At 40.4% G+C, this 25,932-nt stretch overlaps 1 protein-coding gene across 4 annotated transcripts in view; it reads left to right on the forward strand.

The window, feature by feature from the left end:
* Window positions 1-19,285: 19,285 nt before the first annotated feature.
* dtx3la (deltex E3 ubiquitin ligase 3L a) overlaps window positions 19,286-25,932 on the forward strand; it is a 53,527-nt gene continuing 46,880 nt past the window's right edge. For 3 of the 4 annotated variants that reach the window (XR_013767541.1, XR_013767542.1, XM_079181241.1), the window contains exons 1-4: window positions 19,286-19,480; window positions 20,630-20,712; window positions 20,812-20,963; window positions 23,837-24,048. Coding sequence is in view for 2 of the 4 variants with exons in the window: in XM_079181241.1 (XP_079037367.1) it covers window positions 20,631-20,712; window positions 20,812-20,963; window positions 23,837-24,048 (446 nt within the window). In the remaining 2 variants the exon portion in view is untranslated. Of the gene's footprint in view, window positions 19,481-19,744; window positions 19,828-20,629; window positions 20,713-20,811; window positions 20,964-23,836; window positions 24,049-25,932 lie in introns of all 4 variants that reach the window. The other variant, XM_079181242.1, reaches the window with a different exon arrangement.

Genomic DNA, 25,932 nt, shown 5'->3' on the forward strand with positions numbered 1-25,932 from the left:
AGTAGTAACGTTACTATGTAAAAAAACTAACGCAGTTTGTGACTTACCGAAACTTAAAGAGTTTAATCCCAGTACATCGTTTCAGTTCCAGTAAGAAGTCCTTCTCGATTCATGGAGCCAGTGATGACAGTCGAGCCGCCCCAGTTGTATTTCGCCGGTCTGCTGCGGCAGGTTCGCAGGTTCACATGTCAAGGTGCCCACCGGCCGGCGCTGACTGCACGTCGGGCCGCGGTTGTGGAGCTGTTTCCCTGCGAACGTGTTCGTTGAGTTGTAGATCGACTCGAGTCTCTCCAAAAGTTTTCAAATGCTATGGTGTCCTCAGGTTAGCGTAGCATAGCTCCAAACCCAGCCATAAAATGTGCAACCCTTCTCCGACGCTGTCAGCAAGAAATACCGTTCATACAAATCCTTTTCCTGCTGAGTCAGGGCTGCCAGCTGTGGCGTTGACTGACCATTTTTTTACGATGTCCAGCTTTTCCTGAAATGTCTTTCTTGAGAAAGACGTTGTCAGTAACTCCGCCACCAAATCCGTTTCTCCTCCTTATTCAGCCATTCAGAGTGCTAAAAAAACAAAGCTAGGTAAAAAAATGAATAAACTACACCAAGCAAAACCCTAAAAATGTTATAATTTCTTTCAATTTGAACTCGTACTCCAACTAAGCTCTGCTGGCAAGTTAAGTTTCGTTTTCCAAAAGTGCTCGCCCACTGACCAATCACAGCACACACTGCACCTCACTCCTGCAAAGTGAGCTGCAGTAATGCTGACGTAGTTGTAGGCCAGCAGGCCGCTCTGCGCGTCAAAGAATCTCAAACTAAAGATCTGATTGGTTGAAGACTGACAATCAACAATATCGTCCCCATTCACTTAAACTGCACATGGAGGCACTGGTGAGTCTGCAGGCCTGGGGCCTCTCTTCTTACCTAGAGACACAGAGGTGAAATCTGATTGGATAAAAGCTCTACTTAAAACAAGCTTCACTGGAAGCAGAGCAACTGAGGAAGACAGTAGCTGTGCAATGAGAAAATAAGATAATGGGAAAAATATTTTTATAAATTATGATACATGTAGTGTATTTAAGAAAAATTATTACATTATAAAATAGCTATAACTTTGTGATTCTGTTTAGGCCAGCAGAGAAGGCTTTGCAGGCCCTGATGGCCCACCACTGCTTTAAAGTAATGTCTCAGTTAAGAAACTCTATCTGACACAGTCAGTCTATGTTGAATGTCGCCTATTGGGATGAAAGAGAAAACATTTTACTTACCACTTGTGTGTTTGTGATGCTATCTGGGTGCTAACTGTGAGGAATTTAAGTTTTAAAGCGCTCCTAACATGGATATTATGTGTTACAATATGTTTACTTGTAGAATGTTTAAACTAAAAGGAGTTACTGAATGTATTGTGCACTGTGAGAGAAACCAGAGAATTTATGACACCACCATAAAGTAATAAAGATCAGAGAGAGGGGGATGTTGCTGAAGAGTTTCTGAGCACAGCCTTCAAGGAGGGAGGAATGGGTCAAGAAGATGGCCGATGGAAGTCCGAAAGGTTCGGCCAATCACTGAGCTGATCGATTAGCTGTGGAATGTGAAACATCATACTTTTGAGAGACTCAGCTGGGACAAAGGATCTTCGAATTGCAGAAGATCCTCAGACCTCCTCCGCATCATGGGACAGACACACCATTCTGTCCTGTGGTGTGGACGGGGCCTCATATTTCATGGAATATTATGTTTGTTTTACTGTCAATAGTGTAATTCAGTTTGCATTTGTTTTGGCTTCTGTTAGATATTAAATACTTTTGATTAACCTGAACTTTTGATTAACCTGAACCATTTGATTCTGGCCCTGCTTGCTGATGGAAAAAAGAGAGCAAGGGAGGGGGGCTGCTTCTTCTCCTCTGTTTGCGAAACTTCAGCCTCAACATAACTTAGCTAAGCTAGCTAGCTGAAGCCTCTAATGGAACGTTACGTTAGCTAACGTCAGGTAGCCACATAATTCATAACCCCAGGTAGCTATTGTTAAACACTGTTTCACTACTTAGTATCCAGTTTCATTCCCAAAGATAGTTTCTTTCGACATAAACTCGAGAATACGCCTGACCAACACAACTGTTTTGTTCCTGGATGGGTGACTTATTTCCATTTCCGGGTCGTCTTTTGGCCAAGGGCAGTGCACGGCTAATTCACTGGCGTTAAAGTTAATAATTAAAACAATATTCAGGTAGAAAGGTAAGAAGTTAGACTCTAGTTTAACACCAATAAAGATCCTCTAGTGATAAGAAGTCTGAGTGTATCTCCAACCCCCCATCTGTCCCACAGTGGGGGGAAAACAGGTTGTGGAGTGTTTGGCAGCTAATGGAATGGGCGGTGTGGTCAGAGATGGGCAAAAATACATCGAAATGTATTTTGATACAAAATACAAAATATCCCCAAATAAATGTATTACAACAAAATACAAAATACTGGTGCCAGAAAATGTAACAAAATACATGTATTTTGTATTTAAAATATAGGAAATACTTTTTTCTGGATTTTCTGTTTTCTGTTTTCTCACAATTTGGTATAGCAGAGCATTCAGGTTTGGGCTATAATGTACACAAAGCTCTGGTGAACCCCACAAAAAGGAAGAACAGTCAGAATGTCAGTGTAACTAAGCAAAGCTATTGAAAGACAACAACTTGATTATGTATATATATATTTTTATTAATGGGACATAACAGCCCATAAACTTTGGCTTTGTATCAACAAGAAAATATTCATCACATATGACATACAAGCTCCCAATCTCCCTCTTCCTATAGCTAGCTACTCGACTGATAAGTTAACTTGCTAAACACTGGCTATGCACTAGCCTAGACAGCATGCTAGCATCATTAGCATGTTAGCGTCGATCACTAGCTTGATATTATAACCATCACCATGTATATACAATAGGCTATGTAGCCAGACCCAGTATAAGTTATACATGAAGCTAGTTGACATCTGTCACATTCAGATACAATACTTAACTTGACAGATAATCCGTTGAACTTGAAGATCTGAAGACTGAACTCGTGAACTGTTTTTTGATTCGTGGAGAAAGTATTTTCGAGTATTTTAAATACAAAATTACTCCACTCTAAAGTATTTTGTCACAAATTACGTTAGATTTTTAATTGGCTCTATCAAATACAAATTACAAAATACTCAAAAGTAATTGAAATACGTATTTCAAATACAAGTAATAGAAATACTGCCCATCTCTGGGTGTGGTTAGCTAACAGTGAACAAAACTGTGTACCTCTCAGACTTAGCTCTGCGGTTCACTTTTATTGTTTTTGACGGTGTGTTTGGCCAGCTAACTGAACTACCAGTAGACACACTGCTAAACCTTGCTGCCAAGCAGCTGCTGCTAAACTTGCAGACAGCCTCGTGAGTTTGAATTAGTGTGTTTTACGATGCCTGATGGCCCATTGGTGTTTAGACGGGGGGTTAGCCAGTCATTGGTTGTATGAGTTCCATCACACAATGGTCGTAGACACACTTGGCAGAAATCTGCACTGTACTGAGATCATCTTTCAAGTTCTTTACTACTTTTGTTAATGGTTGTTAATGAAACAAAAGCCAAATTGTAATGTGCAGGAAGAAGTAGGAAATTATGCTGTATACATAGCCATACATGATACTTTAAACTGCCTCACCCCAACAACAGAGAGGCTTTTCTGACCTTTTGTGACACACTTCTAAAATGCACATAAATCTGGTCTAAGGGTTTCAGAATGTGGTCCACATACGTTTTTTTTTTTTTTCTGTGATGGATGATGTGCCGCTAACAATAGGTCTGCCTCTGTGTGTATTGTTGTGTGTACCTGGAAATCCATGAGAAAGAAACAAACAGGAGCTCTTTAGTGTGGCATCCTGTATCTCTGCCTGCAAAGGCAAGACTCTGTGTAATGAGGCCACTGAATACCTCGGCGGGTCACTATGTAGAAAAACATATGTGCATTCAGAAATGGGTAACATAACTGAAAAAATGAAATTAATGTTTTCACCTGTGATATTTCACAAGTCCAAAAACCACAAGCTGATATGATAAAGATATCATGAAAAAGGGGGATCTGAAAAAGTTGTAATTAACATGTGAAATATGTTTAAAAGATACACAGAATAATACATAGAACACTAATTGTCATGCCTCACCTGTTAATGTCTTATATTTTGGTAATCCATTCATCCACCCTGACCTCCTTCATACGCTGTATAATACCGTCACCTGACTTCCTTATTCCTACGGCTGCTTAGAGGGCTTTAATCATCTAAATATGTTCTCAGTTATTCTCAAATCAGCTCAAATAAATATGTTTATAAAAATGGAGTGATGAAAAATGCATTTTCTGATCTGCTTCTTTCAGTCCAAATGTACAAAGGTGTGTGAGGGATTTAAGTTTTAAAGCGCTCCTAGCATTGATATTATATGTTACAGTGTGTTCGCTTGTAAGAGTTTAGACCAAGAAGTAATTTCATCATAAGAGGTCATTTCATACTGTAAGAGGAAGGTGTGAGGACTGTACTGGAAGCGGGGGTTTGGCGAATCAAACAAAGGAACTGGCCCCAAGAATGTAAGGAGGTGTCTGCCAGCGGGGGTTGGAACGAAGCTGGCTGACCTAGGTGAGAAGAACAGAACAATGAGTCATCCGCCCAGGAGGGGCTTATTGGAATCTGGCCAATCACTGAGCTGATCGATTGGCTGAGAAATGTGAAACATGATACTTTTGAGAGACTCAGCAGGGACAAAGGATCTTCGAATTGCAGAAGATCCTCAGACCTCCTCCGCATCATGGGACAGACACACCATTCTGTCCTGTGGTGTGAACGGGGCCTCATATTTCATGGAATATTATGTTTGTTTTACTGTCGATAGTGTAATTCAGTTTGCATTTGTTTTGGCTTCTGTTAAGAATATTAAATACTTTTGATTTTAACCTGAACCATTTGATTCCGGCCCTGCTTGCTGATGGAACAAAGAGAGCAATGGGGGGGGGGGGGGGGGGCTGCTTCTTCTCCTCTGTGCTCTTCTTCTCCTCTGTTTGAGAAACTTCAGCCCCAACAGGTGTATCAAATTTACAATGAAGTTTTTGGCAGCAACAGAAATATTGAAAGAATATATAATTGAACACAATGTCAATGAATGGTTTGTAAGTACAGTAATATGTTACCCCCAAAAGATCTTTTGCTAATTTAAAATAAGCTGCACATGACTGTAGTGTGCAGGAGACAGGTAGAGCTGAAATGTGTTGAGGCCCTGCAGGAAAGAAACAGAACTGTCACAGTGCATCACCTTCAAACACACAGAATACACATTTGATGCCAATCTGCTAAATCTCATCTAAACAACTTGATATCAGAGATAAATAAAGAAGAAACACAATAAATAGAGTGTACATATCGAAAACAAGTACACACACATATTTTAACCACATGACGCATTCAATTTGTCATGATGAAGATGAATTAAATGAGAAAAATATTTAGATGTCACCATTATTTTAACAATTTATTTATCTTTTTCATGTGTGTGTGTATGTGTGTATACGTTGACAATATTAGAAACATCTAATAATAATAATAATAATATAAATGATCTATTAATACGAATATAACAGTCTAGTTTGGCAGCGGCTGATGTGGAATTGCATTTAACTAAAGAATTATTGCTTCTTATTACTAATTATCATAATTTATTGTTTTCCGTTCCTTGTGTCTTTCCCTCTTTTCTTTGTCATTACTCATTAGCCAATAGCCATCCTCACCTAATGTCAGATAACTGGTCTTAATGTCCTAATGTCTGTATGCATATATGAGCAAGAAGTGTCCTTTTTGCACCAATTTAAAAAACAAAAAGATTTGTAACTCTAATAGGTTTGCTGGCTGATCAGTAGGCCACATGCCAAACAGCTGGGTTGTCAACATTTCAACACAGTGTGTGAAGCAATACACCAACACATCACTTGTTTTGTTTGTGGTCTACATATAGCCACCTTACCATTAACCTTGCACAAACCTTATCTTAACTTTAAAAACATGCAGACTGCCTCGTCAAAGACAAAACATTTGCTACTGTGATAACTTCCCAAAGGCTGCCATACAAGGTGCCACCTACACATCAGGAGCGATAAACATTTTTACCGCTAACATTCCTGAGCCACATTCACCAGTAATACATATTGTTGCGCAGTGTTTTGGCATATGTCTTTAAATGCATTAATCGATTACTCCAACTGGACTTTTCTCACCGGTACCTTAAACACATTGTTTTCAGTCTGCTTTTTTTCTGCCAACCTCAGCTCCCACAGGCTGCCAGAGAAGCCTGTTGAGTTTGACGGTGAAAACATTGCTTCACTTCAACTTGAAATTAGGAATATAATTGTATGGAACTTCATGTCTCATCAATGGACGAAACAAGGCTATATTTTAAGGTGGGGATTGTATTACCCCCAATTTAGATGAAGCACTTTAACACACTTGATGGTAGGAAATCTCGAATCATTAGAAAGTTTATTGGTGATAAAATATGTGCCCAGTAACTGACTATTGTAGGGCCTAAAAATAGTTGGTTTAGGATGCCCATGGTCACTGAAAATATCGGAAAAACAATATAAAAGCTGTGTTTTGCACTGTCAAGCTTTGTCTGTGTGTATGTGTAAGGTTTTTGCAGAAAATAAAGGGCTGGACCCAAATGCAGGGAGACACGGGAAACGGAGGGTTGGATAATTGTGGGTTTAATTGTGACAAAAAAAGTATTCAACACAAAAACGTGTGAATCACAAGTCCATGAAAATCAAAACGTGAATCGTGACAGTATGCCAATAAAATTCACAATCTCAGGTCTATCTGGTAGGTTGTGTAGCGCAGATACTGTTTTCTCTACCCATACATGTATGGAGTGGTAAGGGTGAACAGGCTGGTCTCATCCAGCATTCATACCTATACTTATATAAAAAAATATATGCTCAGTAATTCGTAGATGTCCAACAAAATCATTTTATACGTTCTCCATGTAATCATGAATGAGGTAGAATAATGACCGCAAAGGCTTTCAAAAGTTTCCAATAAGATGGAAGTTTGTTTTGAAAAGACTGTATGCATGTAACGAGCAGAAAAAGAGTTTGGTTGCTGGCTTTTGTCGGAATACACACAAACAAAGAGGACTAACTTTTCGTAAGAACCCTTGTATTAGGATACATAGAGGTGGAATGTCGGAGGGTAGGCACTTTGGAGGATGTGTGGTGTAACAATTCAATTTAATTTAATTTTAAAGCTCAAAATCAGAAATAAAGAAGGAACCTCCGGGAATTTCAACATAGTCAATCCACATGATAGAAATCATACATATAATGACAAAAGTAATAGCAGTAGCAGTTAGTAATAGTAACAGAATAGTAATAGAACAATTATGACTACTAATATTAAGAGCAGCAGTGGATATAATAACATAACAATTATAATAAAAGCAGTAATATTAACAATAATAGTAATAGAAATGGGACTAATAATAATAAGGCAGGACCACAGTCCAGGTATAACCACGATCCATGGAAACCTGTGATGAGAGAAAGCACAAAGACTCCGGGGAAGAAGCAAAGTTATTAATGTGCATTAATGAGATATGAATTCATACAGAAGGAGAGAGAGAAGAGGAGAGAGGAGCTCAGTGTATCCTAGGAAATCCCCCAGCATTCTAGGCCTATAGCAGCTTATCTAGGGGCTGGGCCAAGGCAAACCTGAGCCATCCCTAACTATAAACCTGAGCCAGCCCTAACTATAAACCTGAGCCAGCTCTAACTATAAACCTGAACCAGCCCTAACTACAAACCTGAGCCAGCCCTAACTACAAACCTGAGCCAGCCCTAACTACAAACCTGAGCCAGCCCTAACTATAAACCTGAGCCAGCCCTAACTACAAACCTGAGCCAGCCCTAACTATAAACCTGAGCCAGCCCTAACTATAAATCTGAGCCAGCCCTAACTATAAACCTGAGCCAGCCCTAACTATAAACCTGAGCCAGCCCTAACTATACACCTGAGCCAGCCCTAACTATAAACCTGAACCAGCCCTAGCTATAAACCTGAGCCAGCCCTAACTATAAACCTGAGCCAGCCCTAACTATACACCTGAGCCAGCCCTAACTATAAACCTGAGCCAGCCCTAACTATAAACCTGAGCCAGCCCTAACTATACACCTGAGCCAGCCCTAACTATAAACCTGAACCAGCCCTAGCTATAAACCTGAGCCAGCCCTAACTATAAACCTGAGCCAGCCCTAACTATACACCTGAGCCAGCCCTAACTATAAACCTGAACCAGCCCTAACTATACACCTGAACCAGCCCTAGCTATAAACCTAAGCCAGCCCTAACTATAAACCTGAACCAGCCCTAGCTATAAACCTAAGCCAGCCCTAACTATAACTCTGAGTCAGCCCTAACTATAAACCTGAGCCAGCCCTAACTATAAACCTAAGCCAGCCCTAACTATAAACCTAAGCCAGTCCTAACTATAAACCTGAACCAGCCCTAACTATAACCCTGAGCCAGCCCTAACTATAAACCTGAGCCAGCCCTAACTATAAACCTGAACCAGCCCTAATTATAACCCTGAGCCAGCCCTAACTATAACCCTGAGCCAGCCCTAACTATAAACCTGAGCCAGCCCTAACTATAAACCTGAACCAGCCCTAATTATAACCCTGAGCCAGCCCTAACTATAAACCTAAGCCAGCCCTAACTATAAACCTGAGCCAGCCCTAACTATAAACCTAAGCCAGCCCTAACTATAAACCTGAGCCAGCCCTAACTATCAGAGTTACTAAAGAGGAAAGTCTTAAACTTATTCTTAAATGTGAAACTGGAAGCTGGTTCCACAGAAGAGGGGCTTGATAACTGAAGGCTCTGGCTCCCATCATACTTTTGGCGACACCATGAACCACAAGTAACCCTGCATTCTGGGAGCGCAGTGCTCTAGGGTGTTAAATAGGATACTACAGCATTAACACAGCACACACAAGCCCTGGCTGAGGTCCTGGGGCCGCCACACCAATACATATAGGATTTGTATTAAAATTGTATTTGCACAAACATACAAACCTTCTTACACACACATGCACGCACACCCCTATTCATACATAATCACTCATACGCACATGCAGACACAGACCCACACTGTCACACACTCCTCCTTTAGCAGCAGTTGTTACTCTCTTAGTTAGCCTGGTATAGCAGTGGTGCTGATGTGATGAGAAGTGACAGCTTCTGCGGACTATTTGGACTGGATGGGATCCACTTGGCTCACTGCTGATCAAATCTCCAACAACAGACTATTAACTCCAAGCAAATTGCGCCAAGTAGGTTAAAGGGGGCCTTGTCTGTTTTAATATCACTGATATCTCCATTTGTTGTCAGGGTGTAAAAAGACTCATCTTGCTTAGCAGGCGCTTGATTGTAAAGCACATTTGTCACAGTCTCTTTCTCTCTCTCTTTCCACTTGCTCTCTCACTCTCTGTTTCTCTTCCTCCATGGTAAATCAGCTCATTGTGTCATTCTGCATCACATTTTGTGGACCAGCAGATTTGTTCAACTCTCTAATTTCCTAATTTTCTGCTTGAGGCAGTGGGTAAATTGATAGGTGTCATTAAACAGGTAGTTCAGTTTGCTGAACTCAAGTATAGTATGTACTATAATACAATACAACACACTACAATATAATGCATAATAGCTCTGCAACATAATAGCTCTGCAATAAAGATGATAGGTGGTGTAGTGTTGGCATTTCATTCATCCTCATTTTCATCAATGAGGGAACATCCATGCATTAACATTGCTCTTGGATGACTGGATATGTATTTAATAGTTCTTTAGAAATAAACCATTGCTTTTAAAATGGGTTAGCTAGCCTACTTTGATTTTCCGAATCTGCTTTGGAAGAAACATGTTTCTGAATGAATCATGTTTATATTTATCCAAGTCCAGCGATGGTCGCGCGTTTACAATTCTCCTCTGTTCTCTGTATCGCGATGCACGCACACACAGACACGTGAAAAAAAAAAAAAGAAATGTTCCGATGTTTAGTTCAATGTACAGTTCAAATAATTGTTCAGTTGAAACACATGAACACCATGATTCCTTTAAGTGTTTGTGTCAGTGTTTACACACACGGGGGAGAGATGAGGAAAGAAAATGAAGAGTAGGAGAATTACATGAGTCAGAAGTTATTTCACATGACGTTCTCCAAAAAGATAAAAGTGATCAGATATAGAGGATGAAAAATGTCTTAAGTATAAATAAATAAATGCATTAATAAATGTATAAATAAATACAGAAATAAATAGAGAAATTAATTAATAAAAGAATAACAAAAATGCTGAAATAAATACAGAAATATTTAAATGTTGAAATGAATAAAGAAAAGCTGATACCTAAACGGGACATAAGTAAATAAATCTATTTCTACATTTATTTATTTCTGTATTTCTGTGTCCGTATGTTAATGAGGTAGGCGGTCCGAACCTCAAGCAGGATTGGTCAAGTAGGAGAACAAGACAGAAGCAACCGATTCCTAGCAAATCATCCCTGTAGACCAGTGGTTCTCAACTGGTCTGGATGCGGGACCCACCATCACCCCTTAATGATAAGCCGCGACCCAAATCGAGGAACATTTTCAACATCTCAAATGTATTTAATGAAAAGATGGTACAGTTTGAACCTGAGCTGAAAATGTCCTCTGCAGTCGTAGTAGTAGGGAGCTCTCTTGTGCAGAGAAATTTTTCCTGTCAGTCCCCGTCCCACACGTTTCACGTAAACGAGTAAAACTGCTTTGTTTGTTATGTCTGTAGATTCGTCCATTTGTAATGCAAAATGACCACTGTCCTTAATTCGAGCTGTGGTCTGTTGTTTGATGTCATCCGACATGTCTTCAATTCGTCTACTTATAGTGTCATTTGACAGAGGTATAGGTTTCAGTTTATCCTCTGCTGATATTAGCATTACAAGGCATTTACGCCAAATATTGTTAAGGAGTGTGAATAGACGGCACTCCGCTGCATACAAAATCCCCTTCAAAATAAAAAAAATGTTATAGGCAAATGCCCGCCACCCACCAGTTGAGAATCACTGCAAACCAACCACGTCTCAGTGACTATGGCCACTTCTTTCATAAAGTCCATGGTCGTAAGTTGGAAAAGGTGAGGCATAACAGGGTCTAGAAAGTTCAGTGCATGTAGTGTATGACAGGAAATTCTCCATATCAAAATGAACTCATAACCAGTAGTCTTGAGTCGGGACTATTGTATTGTATTTATTGTAACAACTCTACTGGTTGAAACTTGGCAACTGCAATTCAATTTTGCTATTGGCTGATCTGGAGGCAGATGACCAACAAACCTCATTATCTCTGGACTCGGCAGATTGGCAATTCAATTCTAATCAATTTATCACTAATCACCAAAACCCCTTTGACAGAAAGAAATATTAGGGATCACTGTAATAATAACAGCAGCAGTGGACATAATAAAATAATAATGATAATAAAAGCAATAATGGTAGCAGTAACAGTAATAGAAATTTGAGTCTTAATAATAATAATAAAAGTTCTCAGCAGGGCCATGGCACGAGGTACGACCACGGTTTCATGTATAACCACTATCCATGGAAACCTGCGAGGAGAGAAAGCACAAAGATTTCAGAGACAAAGCAAAGTTATTAATGTGCATTAATGAGATATGAATTCATACAGAAGGAGAGAGAGAAGAGGAGAGAGGAGCTCAGTGTATCCTAGGAAGTCCCTCCCGAGGCTAGGTCTATAGCAGCATAACTAGGGGCTGGTCCAAGGCAAACCTGAGCCAGCCCTAACTATAAACCTGAACCAGCCCTAACTATAAACCTGAGCCAGCTCTAACTATAAACCTGAACCAGCTCTAACTATAAACCTGAGCCAGCTCTAACTATAAACCTGAACCAGCCCTAACTATAAACCTGAGCTAGCTCTAACTATAAACCTGAACCAGCTCTAACTATAAACCTGAGCCAGCCCTAACTATAAACCTGAGCCAGCTCTAACTATAAACCTGAACCAGCCCTAACTATAAACCTGAGCTAGCTCTAACTATAAACCTGAACCAGGTCTAACTATAAACCTGAGCCAGCCCTAACTATAAACCTGAACCAGCTCTAACTATAAACCTGAACCAGCCCTAACTATAAACCTGAGCTAGCTCTAACTATAAACCTGAACCAGGTCTAACTATAAACCTGAGCCAGCCCTAACTATAAACCTGAGCCAGCTCTAACTATAAACCTGAACCAGCCCTAACTATAAACCTGAGCCAGCCCTAACTATAAACCTATAAGTGTTGTCAAAAAGGAAAATCTTAATCTTACTCTTAAATGTGGTGAGTTCTTCTCCCTCCCAGACTGAAACTGGAAGCTGGCTCCACAGAAGAGGAGCTCGATAACTGAAGGCTCTGGCTACAATCCTACTTTTTAAAACTCTAGGGATGGGTGGTACAGAGGCATGGGCTCCTGCTGAGCTGGGGGAGGGGGACCTGGTAGTCTGGGGCTGGTTGATGGAGCCATGGGGGATGGGGTCAGGACTGTCCCATTGTCGACAGTAGAACTCGTTCAGCCCGTCTGCCGGGCGCAGGTCATTCATGAAGTGGGGGGCTTTAGGCTTGTAGTTTGTTATCTGTCTGAGGCCTCTCCGGACAGAAGCAGAGTCACTTGTTGAGAGCTGGTGTTGCAGTTTCTCAGAGTACTGTCGTTTAGCATCTCTCACCACCTTACTAAACCTGTATTTTGCCTCTTTATACAAGACCTTGTCCTCACTCCTAAATGCCTGATCCTTGTGCAACCTTAGCTGTCTGAGTTTAGCTGTGAACCAGGGTTTGTCGTTGAAAACGTCCCAGTCTGTACAGTCTAAACACGCCTGAAGATCCTCCAAGGCTTCAATGGTCCACTGCTTAAATTTCCTCACCACAGGTTTACAGAGCTTTAATTTCTGCCTGCGTGCAGGAATCAGATGGACCATGACGTGGTCAGAGAGTCCCAGTGCAGCACGAGGGACGGCGTGATAGGCCCCGCTTATTGTTCTCCTCTCTGGTTGAGCATTTAATAAACTATCTGTATTTGGGGAGTTCATGGCTGAGGTTTCCTTTGTTAAAGTCACCAAGGACAATAACTAATCCGGGTTGGTCCACTCCAAACACAGTATCTGTTCGGCGAGTGTCCGCTGTCCTTCCTGCACATTGGCCTGTGGTGGAATGTAAACACCGTCCAGAATGAATGAAGCGAACTCACGGGGGGAGTAAAGGGGTTTACGGTTGATGATGAAAGATTCCAGATCAGGAGAGCAGTGCTGCAGAACCACAGTCACATCTTTGCACCAGCCACTGTTGGAGTAGAAACAAATTCCTCCACCCTTTGATTTGCCGGAGTGCTCTGTGTCGCAATCCGCTCTGAACAGCTGACAGCCTGCCGGTATAGTTCCACAGAACCAGGTCTCAGTAAAGCACAAATCGGAGGATGAAGAAAAGTCTCTGTCTTTCCCCACCATTAGCTGAAGTTCATCCAGTTTGTTGCACAGTGAGCGCACGTTGGAGAGAAATATGTACAAACATAACAGAGCATTACAAGCCTGAAAAGTATCAATTTTCTTCCACTCTGACCCCATTGTAGTCACAAATTAAAAGTGGAATGTTTTTATAGCGAGCAGTAAACAGTGTCAGTGACAACACACCCTTAATGTCAGTAGGTGATTGTTCATGTCATGAATGTTTGAATTCTCTACCTTTAAAGTTGCATATCAGTCAGTTCTACATACGTAATTGGTTTAACAGATCATTAGAATGTCCAACGTGTATCCCAATGAATACACCAATAAATATGAAAAGGAGCTGTATGTTAAAGGTGCATAACAAAATTCAGACTTTTGTATGTGCAAGGTCAATGAAGGTCGAATCGGAATAATACAAATCTGGGCTAAGTGTCGTTTGAGTTGATTGCTGAGAGCTGATGGATGTCTTTTAGTGACAGTGAAGTCAATGCTCTGCCTATGCTTCTATCTGCCACAGAAAATACTGGAGCTGGAAAAGGATTTTCCAATCCCTGGAAAGATACAACATCAGTATACATGCTATTGACAGAAAACACTTCAAATCATAGCTTGGTACTTGGGAGTGAGAAATGATAAATGTCTTAATATCTGAAGCTTCTGCTTCCACTCCAAAACAATGGAGGGGAATGGATTTTTAGTTTTTATAGAGATTCCCTTGGAAGAACTCCTCACCAGTTGACGTTTCTAGAGGCAATGTCCCAGTTATTCAGGATAATCTAAAGACAGTCAATAGGTTTTTCTGGAACTACTTTCGACCATGGAAATTGGTGTACATAGCAGATTGCTGTTGAGTATTTCAGCTTCTCGCTTGGAAATTGGCCCAACCAACCAGTTGGAGAAAACCTGCAGCTTCCCTCCCAAATAAAAGCCTGGTCTCGCTCCCAGGGCATCACATAACAGTGGTTGGACAGTGGCCCTCGGTGTCTTGATACCAAGGCACCCTGTAGCGTCTATATGAGACACACTGGGCTTTCAACTAACTCAAATCTCCATCCCCGCCATTATTGGATGCTCAGAGTAACTGACGTACTACAACGACTGAGAAAGTCTGCTAAGAGCGGGAGGAAGGGGAGGTGGATAGGTAAAGCAAACACAGGACTACTACAGGATTACTAAGGGGACCAGCATTCGTGGACTGTGTAAAACCAAAAGTAGAGTGATTTTTAATGACTACATTACCTCATGTCACGCTACGTCACTGAATCACATTACATCCGTAGTTTAGGTTACATTACAATGTACATATTTTCAGCCAAACGTGATGGTTTTTCTAACACTTAACAAGTGGGTTTGTTGCCTGACAGTTTCATAATGTTTACCACATGTTAAAACGTTAACCACGTGCAAACCTTCTGCATCAAGATACTATACCCCCAGTGTCATTAAAGTAGGGATATGATCTTGTTGCAACAAATATGGTCAAATGTTTGTTGGAGCACATGACCAAGAAGTACCACTTGAGGTTATCAAATCCTGGAGCTCTGAAGAGGGGTCTGAGAATTTGAGTCGGGACCATATGCATACCAGGTTTATTTATTTCTTGCTTTGTTTTGTTTCTTTGAATGGGTGCATGTATAGTTTGGAAATATGAGTCAGTAGCCCTTTTTTGGTCAGGTAGAAGTTTTAGGACTCATGAACACCCTTGGATCATATGCGCAAGCCAGACGTAATAACATGTCACAATGTCAGCAGGTAGACCAGCAGGTAGTAGAAGGTTAGGATTTGTTAAAACTGAGTGAATCTGTGGAGGCAAGGAAGAAGTACAACAGTGTGTGTGTGTGCTTGTGTGTTTGTGGTAGGGGGAGCAGGGTGGGGGATGGTGGGTTTCTCTAAATGAAATGGCTCCCCACTTCCTTGTAGAAAGAAAAATCAATTGTGACATTCTCCAGACAGTGTACACCACATTTAATTAGCACAGAGACACGCAGGAGAAAGCCAAATTATCCAATAACTGAGGAGTAGACACGGGTTGGTGAGGCCAGGGCGATGGGGGAAGCAAAGAGAGAGCAAATGGGAGATAATAGGGAGGCAACAGCAGCAAGGAGGTAAGCAGGAGGCAAGTGAGAGGTGAGGGGAAGTACGGGAGAAGAGAAGGCGAGGTGAGAGAGGGAAAGTGGAGGCAACGAGGAAGAAAGGAAGAGGAGAAGGGGAGGCAAATGAGAAAGACAGGGAGGGCAAGGGAAGGTAAAGGGGTGGGAATGAGTTCCGTGTGGGAGAACACGGCTGCTGGCCATTTATTTAGTAGTTTAGCCTAATTTCTCACAGCAGATGCCAGTAATACCTGACAGCGGCCCTGCAGCTAATTGTGCCATTCACCATGATAGAGTATCAAGCTTATGCTCTTACTGAAAAAAGCCCACACAACACCAATCTTATCAGGTGAGTTAACTCTATTTTCAAGCCTGAAAGGATGTGTTTGAAAAGGAGTTCGTCTTTCACTATCCAATAAAGTCAAGTTAGAACTGGGAGTTTGTTCTCCTGTGTAAGAAATGTACCCTTTTTCTTTACCTGTTCTATTTTTTCGTGCCTTTCTGTCTATTATATATTTAAATACCTTATCTCATATTCATGCAAAAAGAGCAGTGGACACATAGGTTAACATAAAATATAACATCCGACCTCATGATGAACTGATTAAGTCAAGCAAGTTTCATTCTGAAAGTTTATTTTGATACTGTATGGAAATAAATGCAGGCAGGAAAGCACATATAATATTCTAAAACACTGGGCAGTGCAACATAAACTGTTTTTTTTAAATTGGGTTTAAACATGCCCGCATGGTCCTTAAAATACAATGACCTGGAACTGAATTGGTGCTTCGTATCCTAATCGCCATCGATTTACTCGTTTTAGCCTGTCACCATTGGCATTAACATCTTCTGTCATGTCCGAGTCTGTCGTTCCCCCACCGTCCACCACTTACTCTTGCGTCAAATAACACAGGTTGGTCAGTGCTCCTCGGCGTCTGACAACATCGCTCATTTAGCATTCGTATGCGTCACATCCACCCACGGCATTACAGGCAGAGCAACTGACGTATATCAAGTGTGAGATAGTCCACACAGGGAGTGAGGTTTTTAACAAAAAACTCAAAATCATTTTCACCTGTAAAAACCTAACAAACAAAAACAATCTTTACTCTTACATAATTTCAACTGACTGGAGAAAAAATATGTTGAATCTGATGAGACATTTTTCTAATCAGCTCTCACTCTTTTTTATTTCCCTGTCCCTATTCATTACTAGCACTTCACTCATATACTAGCAAGTGTGTGTATATGTCTGTGTGCATGTACTGTATGTTGTGCACGTGTGTGACATTCAAAGTCTACAGCAGGGGTTGGCTGCTGTTAAAACAGAGTGTATTTAGACAATGGGTTAGGGTTAGGGCCTTTTTGAGCGAGGGAACGTCATTTTCAAATTCTCTTTCTTTGCTCACATTAATAACAGTGTTCACAAAAAAACAATATAACCTAATTGTCCACAAAAATAATGAACAAGACAGAAAAAATTGAATGAAAACTCTAATAACTGTAATCAACTTTTAATCTGGCCATTACCATCCTGATGGAAATACTTCATGCATCAAATCCGTTCTACGCCATCTTCTAAAATATATAGCCATTTTTCATCTCCAAGATAAAATGAAACAGCTGACATTTTACTCTCTTTTAATCTACTAATAACCCAAAAATAAACATGCTTAGAAAACACCTCTCGGAACATCCTGAAAGTATTTTCTAATAGATGAACCAGGAAACAAAGTCTACAGTCACTTTCTCTCTGAGTGCAGAGAACACAATATTCATTTGACAACCACAATCCCATGTAAAACTCTCCACTGCAAGTAGTCAACCTTTTAGTTAGCAGTGGTTTGTACAGTGCTCTCCACGCAGGTTTCACCTCATGACTCAGAGCTACACGAGCGCCTTTACTTCCACCATCATTTTGTAAGTTGTTTTTCCTAACAAGACAATATGTTTTATTTTTTCAAATGACTCACTGAACTCTAACAGACACCAGGCAGAGAAAGGAAAGGGTCATCATATTTAGGGTGAACAAGTGTAAGTGTAACATCACAAAGTTGCGGGTCCTTGTGGAATTTTGTGACTAATTTTGGTGTGAATGGAAGATTTATTGTTTACATATACAGACAGGGATCAATCTAAAAAATAGGACTTAAACCAGCTTAGTGTGGTTCTTTTAATGCCTATTAAATGTTCCAGTCACAGGATGATGTTTAATGACATTGAATTCAGCACTAAGATCTAAGAAAACAAGAACAGAGATAAGTCCTGTTTCTGATACCATTAGAAGATCATTAGTTAGGTTAGAAATAGCTCTATAGTTAGTCAAAATGTTTGAATCAAGAGTGGGTTTTTTAAGAAGAGGTTTAACTACAGCCATTTAGAAGGACTGTGGTACAAAGCCGATGTGGGACCGATGTGTGCCAACCTGGGTGTAGCTAGTAGGGATTCTCCCTATGCTAAAAGGGGAAACTGCTGTATCTGGCATTTAGTATAGTGATGAAGATACGTTGAAGGACACAGAGGGCACTGGGTTTGGTGGATCCCCTAAACTATGCCGCAATGACCATGAAGTAGTATTGTAGGAGCGTGGTGTGAGGCCACCGGTCTTCTTGTTCCTGGAGGAAGGAGGTTACTAGCTTAGCGAGACAGAGAGAGCCAATGACATTTACTTTCAAGTGCATCATAGACAACTAAACTCGAGAGGGAAAGGGGAACAAAAAGAGCTCAACTGCTGAGAACCTTCTGACAGCATTGTGTTCAAAACACACCAAGATGTCACACAGACAAAGACAACAGGATTGATATGGAAGAGAAAATACAGGGAAGTACAGATAAGACAGGCACAAACAAAATCATTCTCTTACACCTATAAAATTCACTGGATGTCTCCTCTGGCTCTGATTGATCCAAATGTTGAGCTGAACAAATCCCAAGAGAAAAGCCTTTCTTTATCCAGCCCGGCTAAGCTGGCTTCCGCAGCAACCCACAAACTTTTGCTAAATGCTAGCCGACACTTTCCTGCCTCAGATCTTTGCTTGGGCTTTGGAGCTCATCAACCACAAAGTCAGGCTATTGTTTATGTTTAAGTTCCTGTTCCTGAATGTATTTAATTTATTTATATTATTGTTATAACTTAAAATATAGAATGATGTGAAACTGCAACGCCCATTTCACCTTTCTCGTTTCAGTATCAAGACAGCAGTTCAAATACAGTAGAAGCCAGTTGTTCTTCCTTGGATCTTATGTAGCAGCTAATTGCTTCTTATTTCATTATTGAATGTTTGACATTTTAGGAGGAAGTGCATTTCTGTCTCAGCCTCACCTGTCGAACAGTGACCACATGTTTTCTTTTGGGTGCTGTGATTTTGTATGTATTCCTTTTTAGATTGCCTATTTGTGGTCACTGAGCATTAACTTGGTTAGGATCTGTTTCTGCTTTCTATCGCATTCAATATCTCTCTTTAGGTCCCCCCCTCTCTTTGTATCTCACACACACACACACACACACACACACACACACACACACACACACACACACACACACACACACACACACACACGCATATGTTACAGTCCCTGTCAAAGCTGCTACACCAGTTGAACAGATCTCTCAGCAGCACAACACAACCCTGGAACTTGACACACCCTTCCTTCTCTTTCTCTTTCTCTCTGTCTCATTCTCTCTGTCTCTTTCTCAGGTCATCATGAGCTGAATAGACATCTGAACTACCGGACTGCACGGGAGAGAGACAGAAGAAAAGGAGAAAACTTCACCAAGGTGTTGAGAAGAAGAGCATTTGAACAGGTACTAATGTTAGTAACAACAGCACCCTTTGATGAGCTTTCCTGTAATGACTTTTAACAAGTTCTCTGCCTGTGTCGTGTCAGCCAAACCTGCTTGTGTTGTGTAGTCACAGCACTGTGTAAAAACCTGCAGCAAAAACTGCAGGTTTGAATTCAAAATTACAACAGACCTGTTCTTTAACAATGGGTGAAAAAATGTTATCGGTGTAATTTCTGAAATCATGTTTATTTATTTTTTGTGTAAATGTAGCATTTGCATTTTCAGGACTCAAGAAATCTGTCGCCCTTTCTGGAATACTTCCTGAACACCTCAACAGTCACAAAAAAAAAGTCCTGTGCCAACCCTGAGTGAGATCATCAGATTTGATTGAGTTATCAGCTTTCTTTATAATTTGTGGCAGCTAACCACACACTGACAGGAGCTGTGTTTGCAGATTGACCCACAATCAAGCAACAGAGTGAACACATTCAGCATTTCAGCAGGCTGAAAGTTGGACTGAATAACAAATAAAAGAGGTCTTCACACTAGATTTTGACCCTCAAGATCAGATCATCTTGGAATAATCTCCAGTAATCAGGGCAGGTGCTGGCTTTGCCAGTTAGTGATCCAGCATTGCCTTTGTTTTGGAATGGAAACCTGTCTTTCCTCCAAGTTTTTGACTACCCTTAGACGTACTCTGTGTTTTGGCATAGCACTTCCATGAAGTCGGAAAGAAGCTGATTTAGAAAATAATGGCCAAAATCAAAAGAGCAGAGGCACTGATATCCTGCCTCTCTTTTGTTCCTACTATGGGACAAGCTCCAAAAATGCTGGATCCTACATTTCCCATAAGGAAAAAAAAACCTTTTTCCATTTGTGAGTGCCTCCTGCCTGGTTAACACCCATGTCTTCAAACTGCTTGGAACCATTTGTTGTCTCCAAGCGTAGACTGAAAGAATGCTCACAAGTTTTTTTCAAAGCTACCTAAGATATTATTGTTTTAAAAGCTAAAGCACTTTCCATGACAAGTAGACTGACCTTTAATGTTAGTTTAGAGTGCCCCAAATTAGATGTTGTGCTCTTTGACAATGTTTCGTAATTGTTTTTGGATAATCTCAGGAATGAGCTAATGATTTTTTTCCCTCTGTGTGTTTGTCTGCTGCTTCTCAGTATGGGCTCTGGACAGAGCAGTGACAAACTCCACTGCAACCGCTACCTGAACGGAGATGGTCCTCCACCACTGGCACAACAAGGTACATGCAAACCGATTCTATGTGTCTGTCAAGCTTTCCATGCTTAGCTTCTACTCACTTCTGGATAATTTGACTAAATCTGGCCTGCTGTCTGTGCAGCTAATGAAGGATTGAATGGGATGTACAGAGGACCGAGTGGCTGCCAGCCAGAGGGCCAAATGACCTGGGTGATCCTCCACAGAGACCTACCAGGATTCCCTGATGACAACACCCTGCAGATGAACTACATATTCCCAGATGGAATACAGACAGTAAGCTTGTAAATCTATTTCAATCTAAATCTTCTATCTATGTAATTATTGGCTGGCTAACAGTTTGTGTGCATATGCAGAATCCCTGGAAGTCTGTGGAAATCACAGGTAAGATGAGGCTAGGATCATTTTCCCTCAGGATTAATAGTTTTATCTTATCTGAGCTATTTCATAGTATTAATCTTAGCATGGGAAAAAAAGTTGTTATGCACACACACCATGTGCACAAACACTTTTTTTGCATGACAGAAAACAATGACAACAAGTATGCAAAGTATACCATTTTAATTATTTACAATCAACAATAGGTTCAGTAACCAGCTTGATTTATGATACCTCATAAACCTAATTGCATCATATCCCTTAGACTATACAACACCGTAATGCAAAGTAACAAGAAGAGAACAAAACAAAATCACAAACAACAGGAGCTCAGACTAGAGCGCAGGTTTCTGTGGGCAGCATTCTTTCCACAAAAGAAGTTGACGATCTGGTTAGTCCGGTTGGCAGAGCTATGGGAGGATGGGAACTGTAAAACACTCCGAGTCCATACTGCAGGAGGATTTGTTTGGTATATCTGAGGTTACATCCAAACTAACATGCTTTCGTTTTAGTAGCGTTTTCAAATGCCTCCGTTTTGGGGGTTTTCAAATATCGGAGTAGTGATGAAGATAATATTTGTTTGCATTTATGCATGTATTCATTTCATTAAAAAAACAAGATTACCCAACTATGTGCGTTATTGCTACTACTGCTGCTATAATTACTTCAGATTCCCCTACAAGCTAACCCTGCTACAAGACTATTCCTCTGCTGTTGATCGTAATGTAAGAATGTTTTCTCTAGCATTCTCCTCATCACGGACTCTTTCTAATGCTAGATATCTGGGAACGTAGAACAGTTTTGCACATTCCCTTACTTGTCATTTTTACAGGAACTACTGTGAAAACATTTCTGTGGTGGTGAGGAAGCGCTGACGTGCACGTTTTATTACATGAAAGAGTTTGCTGCTGAAATGCATATAGTTACAAGTTATGTATGCTACAGGGAAGACGAAAGGAGAAGCATCCGTCATAATGAATCACATCATCTCTGCAGGTTGATTCTATCCAAACTGTCAGCACTTCATCATTTGATCCTATTAGTCCTATGCATTCTTTTTGAAAAGATTAACAGAAATTTAAAGGACAATTTTGTCTGCAAAACCATCCTGACAAGTCTCATAAATTTATAGCAACCAAAACCATTCTGCAATTATGTTCATATACAGGTATTTATATTTGCAATTTTACTGCTGCCAGGAATACAATTTTTCTCAAATAAAGGAGGTGATACTAATGTATCGGCAAAATATTTACTGCCAGTGCCTTTTTTCTTTGTACTTCATGCTATATCTGCTCCTGAAAACTTGAGCATGATTAAGGACTAAAACTAGCCTGCTATTTCCACACTTAAGGCACTTATACAAGCCAGGTGGTTTAAGGCTTGAGCATCAAAAACACATGGGTTAGTGAAGGTTTGTGTGAAACAAAGCGTTAAACCAGGGGTCACTAATAGGCGGACCGTCTTCCAGATCCGGACCCTGCACCTAAAACGATAGATAAATGAGAATTATAACATTTTGACGGGGCACTTCTATTTCTAGCCTTTACGGCACTCGTTCAGGGGTCCAGGAAGCACACTGACCAATTACATGCGTTGTAAATCACATCACGTGATGCTGCTCAGCCAATCAAATATGTGAATTTTGACAAGTTTCCGGACTCGAGTGATATTTACACACACGGGAGAGAGATGAGGAAAGAAAATGATGAGTAGGAGAATTACGAGAGTCAGAAGTTATTTCAGGCCCAGGCATTCACATGACGTTCTCCAAAAAGAGAAAAGTGGTCAGAGAGACCAGAGTCTTTAACCAAGAATGAACAGACTCTTATCTTAATTCTTCCCACAGGCAGTTTAAAACCAGTGTGTCTCATGTGTTCTGAGACTGTGACGATAAGTGATATAATAAAGCGGTAACGTGAAGCGCCACTACGAGACAAAGCATAACTCTTTTTAGCAAACTCACTCACATCTGAAATGAAGTCACAGATAATAAACAACCTAAGAGCCCAATATGATCAGAATCCTAACACATCAATTCACTGTCCAACAATCATGTCAACAGAGAGAATAGAGCTGAAACAAGTGGTTTAATAACCACAGATAAAGTCCCTGAACACAACGTTCTCTTATTAGAAGATGAGAATAATATAATACCATTGTTTTCTTGGTTGACATCACTTCACACCTGAATTAACTGAATTTAAAGCTGAAATTAATTTTTCTAAGATTAAGTACTTTATTTTAAGATGCACATTTTTCAAAAGCTTTCTGTTATGTGTTTCATTCTTTAATGCAGCCCTTGTTTTAATTGAAGTGAGAGAAGAATATTTACTTATTATTAGAGTATGTATTATTTATAATTCATCCAGTTCAATTTGAAAACTGATGATAAATATTGTTGAGATATTATTCAATTGAATGTTCTGTATTTGATTTGACAGTCAGTTGTTGTCTACATACAGACGTTAATACAACTGTTGGCTAATTCAATATATATGGGACTAATTCATAGCACAAGTTAAACATTACTGTGATGTTCCGGACCTTTGCGTGAGGAAATTCTCTCTAAATGGACCTCGTTGAACTTTAATTGAATACCCCTGGTTTAGGTGGACCAGCACTATTCTCCTTTGACTGACAAGAGTTTATTATAAGTATTTATTTTAACTGTTAAGCGGTTAATGATGAAATTCTCTCTAAATGGACCTCGTTCAACTTTAATGGAATACCCCTGCGTTAGACTGTTAACTGTGCATCTCTTCCTGTAGGAGAAACACCCTCACCCGGGCCAGCCTTATGCAGGACTGCGGCTCTGTGCTTATCTGCCGGACAACCGCGATGGAAGGAGGGTTCTAAAGCTTCTGGACAAGGCTTTCAATGAGCAGCTCCTGTTTACAGTTACCACCAATAAAGATGGAGAGGACATGGTCACTACAGCTTCCATCCCCCTCAAAACACAACCAGACGGAGAGAGCGGAGTGTGAGTAAATACTACTACCATAGAAATAGAATGGGAGTAGAACGGACATTGAACTCTTTTCTGTGGTCATTTACAAAAAATGAACCAAAGAAAGTTGTCGCTCATCTGGCGATAGCAATGTGCTTTCCTACACTTTTACAGAGTGTGTGGATGAAGCATTAAGTAACCCAGTAACTCCTGCTCTCTACACTTCACCACAGTAAGTCTGAGACTTAATGTAAGTCAGTTTAGTTTACATGGAAGTTAGCCCGCTACAACGGTCACACTGGCAACGGTGCACATATAAATGGCCGTCGCTTTGACCATCCTGCTACATTGATTTGAATGGGAATGCCCCCTCTACTCCTATTATATTTCTATGATTACAACCACAATCTTCCCCTGTTGGCTAATGGGAACCACCCAAAATTGTGTGATTAAAATGAGATATAAACTCTACAAACTGATATAAGAAGACTTTGGAGCAGTTTTGAGTTACATTACTTTTAAACGTAACTTGTTACATTACAACTTAACTTTACTGCTATTGAAAAGTAACTAGTTGTGTTTCCTACTGAGAAATGTAACTAGAGTACTAGTGTTTAACCAAAAATGAAAACCCCTTTGCGATTCTTTGTGCAAATTGCTTGTATTGTCCAGAGGGAGCGTACTGTACGTGTCAGTGGCGGCTAATGACTAAAAACCCACAGCGTCATGTTATTCAGCTTAGTTATTTATTTTATTTTGCACTTGTACCTTTCATTTACGGGCTGTAATGTGTTACGTTACTCAATACAAGAAACAAAGTATGTTACTTTATAACGTGTTTCCATAAACACTGGTGTGAAGGACCGTAGGTGAGTAGAATAAACCTGTTTCCCTTTCTAAATGAGATGGTCTGCAAAGAGTGTTACCGTAAAAGAATAGTGTATCGGATTTATCGGTAGAAATGTAATATAATATTCACAATAGACAGATAGATATAGATAGATATACTTTATTAATCCCAAATTGGAAAATGATTGTGTTTCAGCAACATCTTATCCACGGCAACAGTAAATACACGGTAAATATACATATGAACGCCTGTTTGTTCATTGTCTTCTCCACCACAACTTTAAAGGTGTCTGGTTTGCATCTAAATACGGAGTTAGCATTCTTCTTGTTAATTAAGTCTATTGGTGTCACTGGCTCCAATGGTCCTCCCCCAGCAGATTACGACAAAGTGCGCTGGCCACAGTAGACACATCTTGCTGATCTTGCCAAGCTCATCCATCTTATTGCCCAACTTTATTTTTTCTCATAGTAAGTGGGTTTTCCAATGCACACAGCAGCGACGCATTGGGAGTGGGTGTACATGATCTTTTCTGTATTCTAAATGGCAGTGGTGGGCCATCAGGGCCAGCTCAGCCTTCTCTGCTGGCCTAAACAGAATCACAAAGTTATAGCTATTTTATAATTTAATAATTTTTCACAAATACACTACATGTATTATAATAACATGTATTTTTCCCCATTAGCTTATTTTCTCATTGTACAGCTCCTGTCTTCCTCTGTTGCTCTGCTTCCAGCCAGCAGCGCTGCTTCCAGCACAGCTTTTTTAAGGAGAGCTTTAATCCAATCAGATTCAGCCCCTATGTCTCTATGTAAGGAGAGAGGCCCGAGGTCCTCTAGAGAGCCTTTGCAGTAAATGGGGACGATATTGTTGATTGTCATAGTCTTCAACCAATCAGATCTTTAGTTTGACATGTTGGGCGTATTCTTTGACGTGCCAGTGGTATCGAGGTAGCTTGCTAAGTACGTCTGTATTAACGTGCGCCGTGATTGGTCAGTGGGCCAGCGTGACTTTTGTCAAACAGAAAGCTAGCTAGCAGATCTTAGTATTTAGTAAGAGTTCAGGTTGAA

Source organism: Pholis gunnellus, assembly GCF_910591455.1.
Source record: "Pholis gunnellus genome assembly, chromosome: 20".
Taxonomy (NCBI): Eukaryota; Metazoa; Chordata; class Actinopteri; order Perciformes; family Pholidae; genus Pholis; species Pholis gunnellus.